At 38.6% G+C, this 20080-nt stretch overlaps 1 protein-coding gene across 1 annotated transcript in view; it reads right to left on the bottom strand.

Annotated features, from left to right (window-relative positions):
* The window catches only part of l(3)07882 (Nucleolar protein 14 homolog l(3)07882), a 46573-nt gene extending 28771 nt beyond the window's left edge, over nt 1–17802 (bottom strand). Inside the window, exons 1-5 of the mRNA XM_070094103.1 lie at nt 17492–17802; nt 14057–14310; nt 10944–11170; nt 5129–5265; nt 3758–3979 (exon numbers count right to left, since the gene is read on the bottom strand). Of these exons, the coding sequence (XP_069950204.1) occupies nt 3758–3979; nt 5129–5265; nt 10944–11170; nt 14057–14310; nt 17492–17627 (976 nt within the window). The 5' untranslated portion in view covers nt 17628–17802. The remainder of the gene's footprint in view (nt 1–3757; nt 3980–5128; nt 5266–10943; nt 11171–14056; nt 14311–17491) is intronic.
* Between the last annotated feature and the right edge of the window lie 2278 nt (nt 17803–20080).

The following is a 20080-nucleotide window of genomic DNA, read 5'->3' as shown; positions in this document are numbered from 1 at the left end:
TGTAAAACGAAAGCCTGTAATTGTTTTACATGATGGTAGGATTGCTGGTGTCCTTTTTTCTGTCTCATGAACATGCAAGATTTCAGGTACATCTTGCTACTTCTACTTACACCTAGGTCACACTACACATACATGTACAAGCACATATATACACACCCCTCTGGGTTTTCTTCTATTTTCTTTCTAGTTCTTATTCTTGTTTATTTCCTCTTATCTCCATGGGGAAGTGGAACAGAATTCTTCCTCCGTAAGCCATGCGTGTTGTAAGAGGCGACTAAAATGCCGGGAGCAAGGGGCTAGTAACCTCTTCTCCTGTACATATTACTAAATGTAAAAGGAGAAACTTTCATTTTTCCTTTTGGGCCACCCCGCCTTGGTGGGATACAGCCGGTGTGTTGAAAGAAAGAAAAAATGGGGGACTGGGGAGGGATAGTTCCCAGGAGGAATGAAAGGGCCAGAAATCTCCCTCTGCGCCCAAGAGGACTTCAGCACCGCAAGTAGCGTAGATGCAGCATGGAACCCGTGCCATACCCTACCCATCATGCCAGTAAACCAGCAATCCGGGATAGCAACCTCACATCTGCCAAGCTACCTCGGTGGACAAAAGAGAGGGCGGCCGGATATCCGCCACAAAGCATACCTCCTTCGCCCACCACCCCCGGAATCCGAAAGGTGGCTTCCAGAGATACACCCGTCGCCCGAAAGACACCCAAAGCCACCCTCCGGGATACCGGAGAGGGATCGGGACATCCCCAGGCGATCCAGATTCCACGGCAAACTACATCACCGCCAAGAACCTCAACGGAATGGGATGGACCCCGGTACCCTTTCCCCTTACCTAGGAACTAGCGGGTCTGTGGGAAAAATCCCAAAGGCCAAAAAGAGGAAGGGCAAAAGGGGGGGGGGTGAAGAGGGGGAGGAGGAGAGGGAAAAGGGGAGGATGGGATAGGGAAGGGGGGATTGGGGGGTAATTAGGTTCGGTCTGAGGAAGGAGACCGACAGGTCTAATTCCTCAGACCAAGAGCCTCTTCACCACGCCAAGGAGCCCCCCTTATAGAGGTAAATATTTCCCAGTTACAAAAGATAAAGATATTTAATTCCATTAGAATACATGGAAGTGTGTACTGAATGTAAATAAAAGTTTGTGAGTTTCACTTATCATATTACATGTTCATGAGACACAAAGAGAGATCAGCAATCCTGCGAGAGTGCAAAATGTTCAACAGGCTTTTATTTTACACTCGTATAACAGGATGGTATAACTTCTATGGACAGCCACCAAGGAGCTCCACTACCTAATCACAATAGGAAGTTTAGTGGATGTAATGTATGGTCATAATACTGACAGGTATGGGTATAAAGATGATATGCAGGATAAGTGCTACCCTGAACAAAATGTAGTCACAATAAAACCTTGTTCTGCATGTACAGTAATCTTTACACCTATTAGAAAATTTATGTTCCGAGTATACACTGAGCACTCTATTATACTTTCCGAGTTAATGAGAAGCGACATTCTTTTAACATCCAGAAATGAAGCAACATTTATAAAAAGATGTAGTAGTCACTCTAGATTCACAGGGATGCATTCCTGTAAATCCCAGTTAGTCTAGACACTGCAAATATCTGTCTATAAGACTATATAGTAATACACATACAGATGAGCCTGATTTATGACTGCCCCTTTGCATTTACCTTTTTATTTTTTGGTAAGATAGCTCCTAAAAAACTAGGTAGTAGGTTGATAAACAGCAACCGCCCAGGGAGGTACTACCGTCCTGCCAAGTGAGTGTACAACGAAAGCCTGTAATTGTTTTGCATGATGGTAGGATTGCTGGTGTCTTTTGTCTGTCTCATAAACATGCAAGATTTCAGGTATGTCTTGCTACTTCTACTTGCATTTAGGTCACACTACACATACATGTACAAGCATATATATACACACACACCCTTCTGGGTTTTCTTCTATTTTCTTTCTAGTTCTTGTTCTTGTTTATTTCCTCTTACCTCCATGGGGAAGTGGAACAGAATTCTTCCTCTAAGCCATGCGTGTTGTAAGAGGCGACTAAAATGCCGGGAGCAAGGGGCTAGTAACCCCTTCTCCTGTATATATTACTAAATTTAAAAAAAGAAACTTTAGTTTTTTCTTTTGGGCCACCCCACCTCAGTGGGATACGGCTGGTACGTTGAAAGAAAGCTAAAAAAATTTAGTGTATGCAATTGGAGGGATATGTTGTGTATCTTTATACGTATATGCTTCTAAACTGTTGTATTCTGAGCACCTCTGCAAAAGCAGTGATAATGTGTGAGTGTGGTGAAAGTGTTGAATGATGATGAAAGTATTTTCTTTTTGGGGATTTTCTTTCTTTTTTGGGTCACCCTGCCTCGGTGAGAGACGACCGACTTGTTGGAAAAAAAAAAAAAAAAAATTGGTTACCAGGAAAGGAACCCCCCCCCCCCCCCCCACTATTTCTAATACTGGATGGGAAACCAGAATGACAACTGGAGACAGTGCCTATAGTGCTGTGATGGTGACTAAGGCATGGTCTCCCAACTTGCTGCTCTCTCATCACAGTGAGCATATCTAATAACTCCCTTTTTTATTTACCCCATCAGAGTTTTCTTTCTCTTGTAAGTAGACTCCTCTTTGCTACTTTTGACACACATTATGAGCCATGATGATGCTTGTGCAGTCTACTAACACAACTAATAGCTCACTATAATAATATTCACTTTCATGGGTGTAAGGCAAACTATAGCAGGAAACAAAACACTGCAAGTTCAACAACACAATGAACATTAGATTCAAATGGCAGACTAACAACAGCAGTGAAGAAGACAGACATGTTGCAGTATAAGCTTTTATTGGGACAAGGTTTTACAGCACAGTTTTATCAAGTCACCTTGCATATGACTTGACAAAGGTCTACACAGAGCAAGACACTGTCCCAATAAAAGTTTGCTCTACAATCTGTCTTTGCATCCAAATGGTGAGCACTGCATTTGTCTACACTGCTTATACATGTATTTCATGAAACATTAAGTGAAACACAAATACACAATACTGGGTAAAGTTCTGCACATTGTGAGGAAATATTAAATAAATTTGGTGCTACATCATAAGTCCACCTTTTGCAAGACATGTTAATTTCCCTATATACCAATATATGGGAGATTCCCAAGAAAATCCCAGGATTTTTTTTTTAAGTTCATAAATTTAAATATGTCTAATGGGATACCAGATACATAAATCATAATACACTATCCCTTTAAAAACTAGTTACACGTAACAGCTTTAAAAATTAATATTAATACAATAAATAAACAGAAAATAAGTGAGTGAGTGAGGTGAAAGTGTTGAATGATGATAAAAGTATTTTAATTTTGGGGATTTTCTTTCTTTTTGGGTCACCCTGCCTCGGTGGGAGACGGCCGACTTAAAAAAAAAAAAAAAGTAGAAAATATATAAGCAGAAAATTGCCACCACTTCTTTCACTGTCTCCAGTATATATTCTGTATAATGGATTACAAAGAGTCAGTGGTTGGCTAAACATCTCACCAATAAAGACACCCAGATGTTGAATGTGTCTTTTCAACTGGTCAGCACTGTATATAATTAATGTAGTGGTAAAAGTAGAAAATGTGCTGAACAATATTCCCTATCAATGTCCAAAATGAAGATATCTATACTGTAGCATATTTTTATAACATGCCTGAAAAAACTAATACAGTAGTTCATTGTTACTTAATGCTTTACCTTCAAATGTATAAGGTATTTCTTTTTTAGCTGCTTCCATCATCTCTCTCTTCTGATTGGTAACTTTTTTAACTTCCTTTTCCTTTGGTAGTTCTTCATCCACTTCACTATCACTCTCTTCAAGGATATCTGAATATTTATCACTCTCATTATCTGAACTCTCTTCTTTTTCTTCATCATTTTCACTGTCCTCTTCTCTTTCTTCTTCCTCTCCATCTTCTTCTGAAATAAAACATAAATTAGTCAAATTAGCTCATATTAAATAATATTCATTCTTAAAATAATTTTTGAAGAAACTAGACAAGGTCTGAAAACTGACAGTGGAAAATGTATGTAACAAGGAAGCTAATGACAGTCACAGAAATTATAACAAAAGCTAGAAATTAAACATTAAAATTAACGTGGAAAATTAATATATGAAATGCTCTCAAATAAATTTACTGTTCATGATTTTGTACATTCATATTTATTATATACGTACATAGGGAAGTGCTAAACCCATAACGACCATACAGCCCTTGGGGAATGAGAGGGAAAGGGATAATTAGGTTTGATCTGAGGAAGGAGAGAGCAGCTCCAATCTCCTGGAACAAGAGCTCTTCCCCAGCATTAAAGCATCCTCTTGAAAGGATATTCATCAGAAAAGAAAAATAATGTTTCCATCAACATTGTCATGTCTCTGTGACTGTCACATGAATGATACACAGCACTATAAAGCAGTGTTTTTAAGCCAGTTTGCCAGACAACTCACCAGTCATTCAGGATTTACCATGCTCAAGGCTCCTGTTATAAAGGCACCTATATAGTGTGACGTGCTAATTTTTTTTTAGTCGGTTAGCATGCGTTGCCGTGTATAAACAAAGATTTGTTATACAGAACAACATAAATCATGCACTGATACACAATATAGTGCATATGTAAAGAGAATTTTTTTCCTCAAATGTCATTCTCTTTATCACTTTAAGCACATTAACTTAATATTTTGCACTTTACAAAGATGTAAGAACCAGATGAGGAATAAAACTTTCAATACAACAGAAAATGTACCTTGAACTTAGGAGACTCACATCAATTAAGAGATGAACTTCAACTTATTTCAACTTAGCCTAACCTAAGCTTAATTTACATAATGCTTAGCGTTAGTATTTTGGGGGGGGGGGGGGAGATACGTAATGTCATTTTGCATTTTTGTAAAAATTAAGTATGTAAGAATAAATAAACTTTTTAATTAGTTTGTTTAATTTTACCCGATACACTTAATTGAATTAATGTGAAAAAAAAGGACAAAGAGAACAAACTTTTCATCAAAGAGACTTTAAAAGTCATTACTTCTATGAGGTTAAAACCTTGCTAAACAAATTATTACTGTACCTGCACTATTATTTATTTCATCTTGATTCTTATCTTCCTCATCTTTTTCCTCCTTGTCTTCAGATTCAACTGTTTCTGTTATCATTACACCATCTTTGTAGCTAACATGAAATCTATCATCCTTATTTATAATAAACCTGAAAATAGAGAGGAATGTCAAGAACAAATACTTTTTTATAACATCGGCTGCTTCCCACAAAGGTAAGGTTTAAACGCTCTCCATGTCATTCACTTTGATCCATTCTCTCTAAATGACCAAACCACCTCAACAATAATTTATTTCTAAAATTTTGCCAGTATCTTCCTGAGTAAAAACTGAGAGGAAGTAGGTATTGAAAAGTTCACACATTACCTTATCACTGTCAGTGATCTGACCTGATCTTACTTCTGCATATCTCACCCTAATCTTACTTCTGTATACCGGAAAGAACCCTTTTGGGTTAGTCTTCGAATCCCTTGCGACTTTAGCCTCATACTCCCTTTTCGCTTTTCTTATTTCTTTTTTTATTTCTCTCTTTAATTGAATATACTGAATTCTTAACTGCCCTTCCCCTCTTTTGATATGCTTATATATGCCTCTCTAGTGAGCAATGATTTGTTTTAATCTATTGTTTATCCATTTGGGATCATTTTTGTTAGATCTAATTTCCCTACTCAGGACAAAAAGTCATCTGGGCAGCCAGCACTATGCTCTGAAATACATCATATTGGCAACCAACCCAACCTACTTGACACATAGCAAAGTCATCCCAATTTAGCCCACCCAGGTAATTTCTCATACCCATAAAGTCGGCCAAGAGGAAATCTGGAACAGCGACTAATCAGTGACTGGTGGAATGATGAAGTAAAGAGTGTGATAAAAGAGAAAAAGTTAGCTCATGAGAGGTTCTTACAAAGCAGAAATGTTATAAGAAGAGTAGAGTATATGGAGAGTAAAAGAAAGGTAAAGAGAGTGGTGAGAGAGTGCAAAAGGAGAGCAGATGATAGAGTAGGAGAGGCACTGTCAAGAAATTTTAATGAAAATAAGAAAAAATTTTGGAGCGAGTTAAACAAGCTGAGAAAGCCTAGAGAATGAATGGATTTGTCAGTTAAAAACAGAGTAGGGGAATTAGTAGATGGGGAGTTGGAGGTTTTGGGTAGATGGCGAGAATATTTTAAGGAACTTTTAAATGTCGACAAAGAAAGGGAAGCGGTAATTTCATGCACTGGCCAGAGAGGTATACCATCTTTTAGGAGTGAAGAAGAACAGGATGTGAGTGTGCGGGGAGGTGCGCGAGGCATTATGTAGAATGAAAGGGGGTAAAGCAGCTGGAACTGATGGGATCATGACAGAAATGTTAAAAGCAGGGGGTGATATAGTGTTGGAGTTGTTGGTATTTTTGTTTAATAAATATATGAAAGAGGGGAAGGTACCTAGGGATTGGCAGACAGCATGTATAGTCCTTTCATATAAAGGGAAGGGGGACAAAAGAGATTGTAAAAAATATAGAGGAATAAGTTTACTGAGTATACCAGGAAAAGTGTATGGTAGGGTTATAACTGAAAGAATTAGAGGTAAAACAGAATGTAGGACTGAGGATGAGCAAGGAGGTTTCAGAGTGGGTAGGGGATGTGTAGATCAAGTGTTTACGTTGGAGCATATATGTGAACAGTATTTAGATAAAGGTAGGGAAGTTTTTATTGCATTTATGGATTTAGAAAAGGCATATGACAGAGTGGATAGGGGAGCAATGTGGCAGATGTTGCAAGTATATGGAATAGGTGGTAAGTTACTAAATGCTGTAAAGAGTTTTTATGAGGATAGTGAGGCTCAGGTTAGGGTGTGTAGAAGAGAGGGAGACTACTTCCCGGTAAAAGTAGGTCTTAGACAGGGATGTGTAATGTCACCATGGCTGTTTAATATATTTATAGATGGGGTTGTAAAAGAAGTAAATGCTAGGGTGTTCGGGAGAGGGTCGTGATTAAATTATAGGGAATCAAATACAAAATGGGAATTGACACAGTTACGTTTTGCTGATGATACTGTGCTTATGGGAGATTCTAAAGAAAAACTGCAAAGGTTTGTGGATGAGTTTGGGAGTGTGTGTAAATGTAGAAAGTTGAAAGTGAACATAGAAAAGAGTAAGGTGATGAAGGTATCAAATGATTTAGATAAAGAAAAACTGGATATCAAATTGGGGAGAAGGAGTATGGAAGAAGTGAATGTTTTCAGATACTTGGGAGTTGACGTGTCGGCGGATGGATTTATGAAGGATGAGGTTAATCATAGAACTGATGAGGGAAAAAAGGCGAGTGGTGCGTTGAGGCATATGTGGAGTCAAAAAATGTTATCTATGGAGGCAAAGAAGGGAATGTATGAAAGTATAGTAGTACCAACACTCTTATATGGGTGTGAAGCTTGGGTTGTGAATGCAGCAGCGAGGAGGCGGTTGGAGGCAGTGGAGATGTCCTGTCTAAGGGCAATGTGTGGTGTAAATATTATGCAGAAAATTCGGAGTGTGGAAATTAGGAGAAGGTGTGGAGTTAATAAAAGTATTAGTCAGAGGGCTGAAGAGGGGTTGTTGAGGTGGTTTGGTCATTTAGAGAGAATGGATCAAAGTAGAATGACATGGAGAGCATTTAAATCTGTAGGAGAAGGAAGGCGGGGTAGGGGTCGTCCTCGAAAAGGTTGGAAGGAAGGGGTAAGGGAGGTTTTGTGGGCGAGGGGCTTAGACTTCCAGCAGGCATGTATGAGCGTGTTCGATAGGAGTGAATGGAGACGAATGTTATTTGGGACCTGACGATCTGTTGGAGTGTGAGCAGGGTAATATTTAGTGAAGGGATTCAGGGAAACCAGTTATTTTTATATAGCCGGGCTTGAGTCCTGGAAATGGGAAGTACAATGCCTGCACTTTAAAGGAGGGGTTTCGGGATATTAGCAGTTTGGAGGGATATGTTGTGTATCTTTATACGTATATGCTTCTAAACTGTTGTCTACTGAGCACCTCTGCAAAATCAGTGATTATGTGTGAGTGAGAAGAAATTGTTGAATGATGATGAAAGTATTTTCTTTTGGGGGATTTTCTTTCTTTTTGGGTCACCCTGCCTCGGTGGGAGACGGCCAACTTGTTGAAAAAAAAAAATATTGAAACTAAGTAATTTGTGATCACTTTCCCGTAGCTCATCACTTACTTCAAGATTATTAACTAGTGATTCTATGTTGGCAAGCACCAAGTCAAGTAGACTGTTTCCTCTAGTTGGTTCTGTCACAAACTGTTTTGAAAGGCAGTCTTGAACCGTATTAAGAAAGTCACTAGACTCTAGATTTCCTGTAACACTGTTCCAATCAATTTGTATAAAGTTATATATCTCCCATTAACACATTTTCATATCTAGATGCCTTATGAGTTTCGTCCCATAGCAGCCTACCGCAGTCCCTATCAAGGTTTGGGGGGGCCTATAAATCACACCCAAAATAAAATTTTTCATGACCTTCAAGAAACTGTAGCTAAAACAGATTCTGTGTCCAATGTTTCTAATCTTACATCTTGTCTAACACAACAATTTAAATTATCTCTGACATACATTGCCACTCCACCACCCTTCCTGTTGACCCTATGAGTGTGGAATAGTTTATAACTCTGTATGTTGCATTCAGAAGGCATTTCTCTATCATTCCAGCTGAACCAGGTCTCTGTTATAGGAATAATATCTATATTACCTGCACTTGCAAGTAATCTTAGTTCATCTATCTTGTTTCTTAGATTCCTACTATTTGTATAGTAAACCTTAAGGGAGCTAGTCACTCGTTGCCCTCTATTATCTCTTAGTTTGTTGAGCAATTGCTTTGCCTTTACTAGCAATTTTATTTTGAATATTGCCTTTTAAACATATTCCTGGGGTATCCTGGTAATATCTGCTGTTTTCAACCCTAATGATGCAGCCTGATTGTCTTTCACAAACACCCATACCTCTAAAATCTATCAGTTTAAATTCCTAGACAAGTCATCAATGACCCCCTCAATCGAATTGGCTAATGCAACCACTCCAACCCCAGAGACATGAAGCCCATCTCTTGCATACCTATCATGCTTGCCATAGAAATTGCCCAGTTATCAATGAATGGGATTGCAAGTTCCTTGCAGTACCTGTCTAGCCAGCAATTATACCAATTGCCCTAGACATCCATTCATTGCCCACTCCCCTTCTAGGCAAGATGCTACATATGATTGGGATCCCTCCCTTAGACCTAACAACATCTATGGTTGACCTGTACTTATTCAGCAGCTCCTGTCTCCTGCCCTTCCTGATGTCATTTCTATCAGTACTAAGACAGATAATGGGCTTGATCCCATTACCTGACATTATCATCCAACCTGCTGACTATGTCACCAACACTAGCTCCTGGGAAGCACACCACTGTCTGACCTTCCTAGCTCTGTTACAAAAAGCACAGTCCATATATCTTACCCGAGAATCTCCTACAATTAGAATATTCTTACCTCGATTAGCAGGGGAGTCAGTGGTGCCTTTAACCTCACTAACCACTGAAGTACACTCATCTTAGAGAACAGAGAATCTCTTTCCTACCTTCACATCTTCTCTATTAACCTTCCTTATCTTCCTTCTTCCTAAACTCTGAACCACTTACCACTTAAAGCAGCTGCAACTCTTTAGCTCACTGCTGGTATCCTTTTCCTCACCAGCTCCCACCATCTCACACTCACTCCCAAAACCTTCTAGGCAAAGCTTCAGCCTCCTATTTTTCTCCTGAACAAGTAGAACTTCCTTCTTCAACACTTGAACCTGAGATTCCAAAACACTACAGCAGGCCATGGTGCTCAGTTAACACCCCACGCTAATTCCCAGACAGCTTAGGACAGCGACCACACGTGACCTCTGACCGCAGCCTGACACCACCACTCTCCTAAAATTTACTGGGATGTCCCCAACATCTTCCATCAACCTCAGATTTATACACACTCTTGGTCAACCTATTCTGTTCTATCCTTTCTCAACGGCTAATTAATCTCCTCTCTTCCTCCCTCTGACTGAAACGTTTCATACCAAAATGCCATATTCTAATTTTTACACTTTTTATTCTCAGCATAATATTCACACCACAAATTGATCTAAAAAATAAATGCTGTCACCACTATACTCTTGTACATTCCCAGTCTCTATCAATTGTCATTCAAAATTTTAAACCAGTACTTTTTTGCTGATTCGACTTTTGGCATTCTTCTCCATTCTCATCTAACATACTCACATATGCCCACTTGATGTTTTAAGTCCATGCTTATTAATAACTTCTTTAGAATTTTTTTTTAACACATCAGCCATTTCCCATCAAGGCAGGGTGACCCAAGAAGAAACACCCAAAAAGAAAGAAAAATGCTTTCATCATCATTCAGCACTCAAACCATCACTCATACATAATCACTGTCTTTGTAGAGGAGCTCAGATATGACAGTTTAGAAGTCCCTCCAAACTGCCAATATCCCAAACCCCTCCTTCAAAGTGCAGGCAATGTACTTCCCATTTCCAGGACTCAAGTCCAGCTAACTGGTTTCCCTGAGTCCCTTCACAAAATATCACCCTGCTCATACTCCAACAGCTCATCAAGTCCCAAAAACCATTGGTCTCCATTCAGTCCTATCTAACAATCTCACACAAGTTTGCTGAGCATGTTAGATAGGAGTGAATGGAGAAGAATGGTTTTTGGGACCTGACGAGCTGTTGGAGTGTAAGCAGGGTAACATTTTGTGAAGGGAATTTTTAAATGTACAAGTTCATGTTCATCTTTGCAATATTACTGAAAGATTCATTACCTTACCCATCATCAAGGTCATCTGCACTCTTCAATCCAGAATTCTTTTTGGCCTCCTCTCCTTTCATACGCTGTACCCTATCTGCTTCAAGTGCAAGTAGACGCTTTTGCTCTTCTTTGATCAACGCTTCTGGGGTCTTAAGTTTCTCTACGGCCTTAGCTTTACCACTACGGTCAAAGAACAGCTCTTTAACTAAGGTGTCATAATCTCTGAACTCACAAGATTTCTTGGCCTGAAAAATTAGTAAATTATTTAATAAAACTCCAATGTACACTTTACAAGGTTTTTTCAAATAATAAAAATTGTGTAACGTGAAACTGAAAAATGACTACATCAGAACACTACATGAATATTAGGCATAAAAAAGAGCTGCCAATTATAAAAAAAACTGACCAATAAAAAATTGTGACTCCAAAATTCTAAAATGATTACTACCTGAGCCTCTTCAGTTTTAAACTTGACGAGAGAAAAGGAGGAAAAAAAGTCTTGGCCAAAGAGTGAAGTGAAGGAAGGAAATGCCTAGAAGTAACACTAATTGTTTATACTCATAATACCATAGAAAAAATGCTTTCAGTATAGCAAAATCTTTAGAACACATTTTACATGGACAGCTACTGGTTTGTAAGCAGGCAAGATCCAAACACACCTCAGCAGCTCCAACCATATTAATCACCAGGATAATTCATATTTATGTTGCACTGAACTGATTTTTCAATCCGGTGACATTCTGGCTTACAGCCATCAACATGACCTTTACCTTGATATGAATAAAACTTATACCTACTTCCACCTCTTCTGCTAGGAGTATTTATAAGTATCAAATGTTCTGCATGACTTCAAAAAGTTCTACTTAGAGCAAAACAATGTCCAAAGAGGCTAGTTCTGCATATCTGCACCTTTGTCCACATGCCAGTCAGTGATATGCCTTTCAAATCCACCCTATCCTACCTAATACTGGCCCATTCTTATTTGTAAACAATCTGTAGTCTTCTCTTGAGCTCACTGCCTGCTTCCTTGTCATTTCCCTTGATTTTCTTAGTTTTTTCCTTAATGGCCTTGTCCCACCATGGTGGAGGTTACCCAACAAAAAGGAAAATCATTCATCATCAATCATTCAACTGTTGTCTTGTCAAAAGTGTGCTGACATCACAATTCAGAAGACAGGTGCAGAGCAAGCTTTTGTGATAATACAGGTCCACATTCCTTTATTCAAAATTCTGAAATTTGAAAAGTTCCAAAAACAGAAGTTTTTTCATGGAGTGTGAACCGTCGGTCATCTCTACATAACTCCAACGCCGACAGTTGTGTCTCAGCGCTTGCAGTGTTGACACAAGTGTCTGCTGTTCGCTGATTTTTTTTATTATTATTTTTATTTTGTGACTGTTTAATTTCACAGTGAAAATGTCAAAGAGCTGCAGATACCCCTATGGGTAACAGTAAGAAAAAGAATAGGAAGTATCTGACGTTATCAACAACACAGAAAGTAGAGTTACTGCAGAAGCTTGATCGTGGTGTGTCAGTGCAGCATCTTACTGAAGAATATGGTGTTGGAACTACCACTCTATGATTTAAAGAAACAAAGACAAGTTACTGAAGTACAATGGAACCCCGAGTTTCGAACTGCTCTCAACTCTACCAATTATGTAAGTGTATTATTGTAAGTGCTTTTGTAAGTGTATTTTTGGGGGTCTGAAACGGACTAATCTAATTTACATTACAGTGGACCCCCGGATAACGATCAGCTCCCAACTCGACCAATTATGTAAGTTTATTTTTCTAAGTGCTTTTGTAGGTGTATTTTTAGGGGTCTGAAATGGACTAATCTAATTCACAATATTTCTTATGGGAACAAATTTGGTCTATAACGGCACCCAAACAGACTTCTGGATTGAAATAATATCGTTATGCGGGGGTCCACTGTATTCCTTATGGGAAAAAATTAGTTTGGTAACGGCACTTGAACAGCCTTCTGAAACGAAGAAAGTTCGAAACTCGGGGTACCACTGTATTATAGTGACAGTCAATCGTCTTGAAAAGGATGTTCCTGGTCTATAATTATCCCAATTTTTTATTTATCAATATATTACTCTATAAATAAACCGTAGCAGTATTTGTAGTCTCTATTTATCCCGCTCAGTATGAGTATTCATACAATTTTTGCTGCAGTGTTAATGTTTGATTATGGGGTGCTGCCCTAGACCCCACCTTCATTTTGAAATTTGAAAAATTCTGAAATTTGAAACACTAATGGCCCCAAGGGTTTCGGATAAAAGAATATGGACCTGTATTGCACTTTGTCGAGATCACAATGAAAATAACATAGTTATACACAGAACAAAGTGCTGTCATAATAAAAGCTTGCTCTGTACCAAAGTTTTTTCATTGCTTATTAAAACATCTGTTGTCTTCTTCTACTCCAGGTAAACTGACTGACTGTGTATACCTTTAGTTCTCTTTGCTTTGGATGCTACCTCCATTTCAGTTTTTTGAGGCACAGCATTCACTGTATTTTAACAAAAGATGTGTGGAAAGCACGAACTAATATAGAAGCACTGGAAAAAAGAAACCTTGAAATCAGCATAGTCATAATTCTCAAATTTCAGCCCACAGACACAACCTCTTTACTTAGTGCTGAGAAATATATATATCTTTTTTTTTTTTTTTAACCGTGTCAGCCGTTTCCCACCAAGGCAGGGTGACCCAAAAAGAAAGAAAAAACTTTCATCATCATTCAACACTTTCACCATCACTCATACATAATCAGTCTTTGCAGAGGCGCTCAGATATGACAGCTTAGATACCCCTCCAAATTGCCAATATCCCAAACCTCTCCTTTAAAGAGCAGGCACTGTACTGCCCATTTCAAGGACTCAAGTCCAGATAACCGGTTTTCCTAAATTCCTTCACAAAATATTACCTGCTCACACTCCAACAGTTCGTCAGGTCCCAAAAACCATTCATCTCCATTCACTCCTATCTAACATGCTCACACACAGTTGCTGGAAGTCCAAGCCTCTTGCCCACAAAACCTCCTTTACCCTCCCCCTCCAACCTTTTCGAGGACAACTCCTACCTCAAATTCTGTTCCTTTCAGTAATACTAGTAAGGTATAGTTTACCTCGTCTTTATCTTCATCTGTAAGTGTGTGATTTGCCATAATCTTCATAAAAGATTGAAGTTCCGAGTCTAGTTTAGTGACAGCTTCGTACTGCTCCTCTTTCTCTTTCTTGGATTCAGCTTTCTTCTTTTTTGATTCTGCTATAATTTCATCAATCCAATCCTTTCTACTCTTTGGTTTGCCATCTACTTCCTGGTCCTCTCTCTTTGTCAAAAGTCCACCACCACCAAAATGTTTCTCTTTGACAAACTGAGCTATGTAAAAACAAAGAATAAAAGGACATTATCTGAAAAGTTTTGCTAATATAAAATTGCATAATAACCCTAAAATACATTTTCCCATTTTACAGTTTGTGTGTGCATTATAATTAATTACAGTATACAGGTGACCCCTGCTTATACAGAAAACTAGGTTCCGAGCTACAGCTGTAAAGCAAAAATCGCTGTAAAGTGAACCATAGCCTTCTTTCACTTTCACATATTAACCCTTTCAGGGTCAAGACCCCTGATCTCAAACTTGCTCTGAGGATTCAAGAATTTAAAAAAAAATTCTTTTCCAAAGGTAATGACACCAAAAGTACGAAAATTGATGGAAATCTTACAGATTTACACTCTTACAAAGTTAACGGTCTTGGCAATATTTACACGTCGGTAATTTCACCTACTTTGAGCCCTATTTTCAACCAATTCCATTGTTCCAGTTCACCAAACTCAGTTATTTTGCTAGTATTCCTTCTATTCTATCAACTGAGTAAAAGGAACTGCCCATTTACCTATTTCAACAACTCAATAAAGTGATCAGAAATCAGTAATTTGGCCAATTTCACACAATTAAGAAACTGCCAATTTAAAAATAGGGTTCAGAATCAACAATGTAGACATTCATGGTACTAGAAAAACATTTCCTCTATTCATTAGTTATGTCCCCAGGCCATTCTTATATTACACTTGATTCCATTTCGAATTTTTAGTTACACACAAAATAAATTTATCGTTATACAGACTACTGCAATATTGTAATAACTGTATATATAATGTCAGAGCATTCCTAAATGTGTATTAAACTGGCCAGTTGGACACGTATGGAATGAGTGACATCGTTTGTGTGTGCTAGAATATCAGCAAAAATCAAACACTTCTGCTACTTTAAGCTCAATTTCAAGCTAATTTCAGTCCCAAAACCAGTTAAAATCATCTCTATTTTTGTAATATATCTTCCATTCTATCAAATGAGACCAAGAAATTGAGAATACAATTATAAAAACCATACGAAAATACACCAAAAAGTCACCGTTTTAAACCAAAAACACGGTTGCAGTTTTTCCCCCCATTATGAACTTTTCCTGCAGGATTTTTTTTTACATGGTGCACACTTCCTGCAAAGATCCATTCTCTCATCTCTAGGCCCAAATTTACTGCTCACAGCTTATCTGAGTGAGCTGAGCTTACGGAGTAGAACTATAGGACCAACCTTGGCTTCAAAGTCGTAGTACAATGGGACCAACCCCCACAAGGTTAAGTAAGCAATATAGCTTGGCCCAAAAAATGCATATACAGTACACACATTACTTACTTTAAAATATTTTCATCCTTAGTTTATAGTGAAAATAGCTTATAGTGAATATATTTATTGTAAGTGGTCTGAGAAAATGAAGAATGGGTATATGCAATTGAAAACCACTGTATTAGTGAAATGCCATAAAGTGAAGAGCTGTAAAGTGGGGATTGCCAGCACTGTATAAGTAAATTACACAACTTACTAAATTTAAATAGAATGTATTATAATTTACACTGTATAACATTGTAAGAAAACCATCAAATTAAAACTTTAAATTAATAAATCTCCATGGGGAAGTGGAACAGAATTCTTCCTCCGTAAGCCATGCGTGTCGTAAGAGGCGACTAAAATGCCTGGAACAAGGGGTTAGTAACCCCTTCTATATACAGTGGACCCCCGGTTAACGATATTTTTTCACTCCAGAAGTATGTTCAGGTGCCAGCACTGACCGAATTTTTTCCCATAAGGAATATTGTGAAGTAGATTAGTCCATTTCAGACCCCCAAACATACACGTACAAACGCACTTACATAAATACACTTACATAATTGGTCGCATTTGGAGGTGATCGTTAACCGGGGGTCCACTGTATTACTAAATGTAAAGGGAGAAACTTTCGTTTTTCCTTTTGGGCCACCCCACCTCGGTGGGATACGGCCGGTGTGTTGAAAGAAGAAATTAATATTTGGGGAGAATAAATGAGTCATGAAAAAAATTATGCATCATTTATAATTTGAGAAAACTTAATTTAGCAAGTGTATTTTAATTTGGAAATTATAAAATTAAAAGAGTCAGCTTGGCAAAACTCAATTTTTTTTATTCAGGATCTTCAATCCAATTTTTGCCACAGAAATATGCAGTGCTGGCAAATAAATGGGTGTAAGAACCACACTGGAAGAAATAGTATTCTGTTACATGTTTGCATCTGTCTTGTGGTGGAGGGACCAAAGCAAAATTGCCAGTGCCTTATGGTCTAAAATTGCCTTGAAAGTTATGAATTTCTTGAACTTAAGATGCTGGGTCTGGTTTGAGGAGTCTCTGACACACAAACATACAATGATTGGAACCCCCACTGGTGATAAACAAGGCAGTAAACTCCCAATAAACAAAATACAGTAAATGTTTAATTAAACAGAAAAATAGGGAGAGGGGGAAGGGGGGGTGTCTGATTAACTGAAAATTCCATTATAATAAACATTTCAATTAAGTGCATGTAGTCTGCTTAATCAACTGACTGTCAGGCATAGATAAATGCCCAACAAAACATACTTAGTCTGCTGTATTGATGGCCTACAGGACATACTAAGAATAAACTAGAGTACAATACAGTATTACTTGTAAAGGTACCTCAAGTACCTGAAAAGAAAACAGATTAAAAGTACAGCACAGTGCAATACAACAGAGTACAGTGCAGTAAATGAGCTTAAAGATGTACAATACAGTACAACATTCCCATGTGGTCTAGTGGTGACACAGAATTCAAATTTTTATTGCTTTGTATAGTTTACAATGTGTGATTTACATATTACAAAGTAAGCCATTAGCATGTCCAAGCATTTCAGGCAGACTACTTCTAATGCTTACACTCTACTTAAAACTATACACAGGTTACAGAGAGGTAAATCTAAATTATTCACTTATTCTGAGTCAGTGGAGCTGCAAGGCTCCAGCAGTAACCTTGCAGATCATGTGGGAGACAGACAGGTATATGGTGAGGGAGATAGAGATGGCTCAGGCTTACTGGTAGATGGTCTGGGAAATGTAGAACAAGGAACAGGTACCCGCTAAAGTGCTTATGCCAGTTTATCATTTGTAAGTGTTTAGCTGAATCACATCATGAACTCAGGTGACTACCTCAGGTAGACAGTAAATCCTTACCATCAAGCATGTCATCCTCATCATCACTGATACTCAGCTTGTCGTTCAGGTTGGAGTCACTCAGCGAGAAGCCACCATGCGTAAGTTCTTCCTCGTCATTCAAGTTGAATAGTGATTTCTGTGGATTAAATACCATAAGATTTAGTTACTGTCTATTCTTCAGCAGCTTTGGCTCTTAGCAGCATTATGTTTTTTTATCATTTTAACAAAGGATAATCTTGCCAATACATATTATAAAGAATAACAACACTCCCAATATATGAATAAAATATACACGAATTATGTTGGATTATGTATTGGTAGATAAAAGACTGTTGAGTAGACTTCAGGATGTACATGTTTATAGAGGGGCCACAGATATATCAGATCACTTTCTAGTTGTAGCTACACTGAGAGTAAAAGGTAGATGGGATACAAGGAGAATAGAAGCATCAGGGAAGAGAGAGGTGAAGGTTTATAAACTAAAAGAGGAGGCAGTTAGGGTAAGATATAAACAGCTAATGGAGGATAGATGGGCTAATTTGTATAAAGGCAAAGGGGACAAAAGAGAGTGCAAAAATTATAGGGGGATAAGTCTGTTTAGTATACCTGGTAAAGTGTATGGCAGAGTTGTTATTGAAAGAATTAAGAGTAAGACGGAGAATAGGATAGCAGATGAACAAGGAGGCTTTAGGAAAGGTAGGGGTGTGTGGACCAGGTGTTTACAGTGAAACATATAAGTGAACAGTATTTAGATAAGGCTAAAGAGGTTTTTGTGGCATTTATGGATTTGGAAAAGGCGTATGACAGGGTGGATAGGGGGGCAATGTGGCAGATGTTGCAGATGTATGGTATAGGAGGTAGGTTACTGAAAGCAGTGAAGAGCTTTTACAAGGATAGTGAGGCTCAAGTTAGAGTGTGTAGGAAAGAGGGAGATTATTTCCCAGTAAAAGTAGGCCTTAGACAAGGATGTCACCATGGTTGTTCAATAGGTATATTTATAGATGGGGTTGTAAGAGAAGTAAATGCGAGGGTCTTGGCAAGAGGTGTGGAATTAAAAGATAAAGAATCACACGTAAAGTGGAAGTTGTCACAGTTGCTCTTTGCTGATGACACTGTGCTCTTGGGTGATTCTGAAGAGAAGTTGCAGAGGTTGGTGGATGAATTTGGTAGGGTGTGTAAAAGAAGAAAATTGAAAGTGAATACAGGAAAGAGTAAGGTCATGAGGATAACAAAAAGATTAGGTGATGAAAGATTGGATATCACATTGGAGGGAGAGAGTATGGAGGAGGTGAATGTATTCAGATATTTGGGAGTGGACGTGTCAGCGGATGGGTCTATGAAAGATGAGGTGAATCATAGAATTGATGAGGGGAAAAGGGCGAGTGATGCACTTAGGAGTCTGTGGAGACAAAGAACTTTGTTCTTGGAAGCAAAGAGGGGAATGTATGAGAGTATAGTTTTACCAATGCTCCTGTATGGGTGTGAAGCATGGGTGATGAATGTTGCAGCGAGGAGAAGGCTGGAGGCAGTGGAGATGTCATGTCTGAGGGCAATGTGTGGTGTGAATATAATGCAGAGAATTCGTAGTTTGGAAGTTAGGAGGAGGTGCGGGATTACCAAAACTGTTGTCCAGAGGGCTGAGGAAGCGTTGTTGAGGTGGTTCGGACATGTAGAGAGAATGGAGCGAAACAGAATGACTTCAAGAGTGTATCAGTCTGTAGTGGAAGGAAGGTGGGGTAGGGGTAGGCCTAGGAAAGGTTGGAGGGAGGGGGTAAAGCAGGTTTTGTGTGCGAGGGGCTTGGACTTCCAGCGGGCATGCGTGAGCGTGTTTGATAGGAGTGAATGGAGACAAATGGTTTTTAATACTTGATGTGCTGTTGGAGTGTGAGCAAAGTAACATTTATGAAGGGATTCAGGGAAACTGGCAGCCCAGACTTGAGTCCTGGAGATGGGAAGTACAGTGTCTGCACTCTGAAGGAGGGGTGTTAATGTTGCAGTTTAAAAACTGTAGTGTAAAGCACCCTTCTGGCAAGACAGTGATGGAGTGAATGATGGTGAAAGTTTTTCTTTTTCGGGCCACCCTGCCTTGGTGGGAATCGGCCAGGGTGTTAATAAAAAAAAAAAACAATCAGATGGCCACCCATAAGTGTATGGAAATCGTGAAGCTGCCACCATACAAGTGAAGATATACAGTAAATTTTTTTAGACGCCAGAAAAACCAAACACAAAGTAGTGAAGGATGTGTTTATTCAGTAAAGTTGCAATTTTATTTATTTCATGGGCGTGAATTAAACCCACAGGGACTATACTGTGGCATCGGGAATGGGTGGCAATTAGATTCAAGCCAAGCTGGAACAATGTTTCACTCTGTGTCGAGCTTTTGTCATTATGTACAGGTGCTCCTCGATTTATGACAATTCGACTTACAATATTTTAATTCTACGATGGTGCAAAAGCAATTACTTTGGAAATGAAACATAAGATAAATGCCCAGCATGAAGACAGCAAGTCCATAATCTGCATTCACTTATTTTTCAATACTGACATTAAGTTATATTAATTATTTGTTTATTTACTTAATCAGTGGTAGTAGTTATTTATTTAGCA

Source organism: Cherax quadricarinatus, chromosome 44 (genome assembly GCF_038502225.1).
Source record: "Cherax quadricarinatus isolate ZL_2023a chromosome 44, ASM3850222v1, whole genome shotgun sequence".
NCBI classification, from domain to species: Eukaryota; Metazoa; Arthropoda; class Malacostraca; order Decapoda; family Parastacidae; genus Cherax; species Cherax quadricarinatus.
The sequence above is the reverse complement of the archived record's forward strand: the minus strand, read 5'-3'. Positions and strand labels throughout refer to the sequence as shown.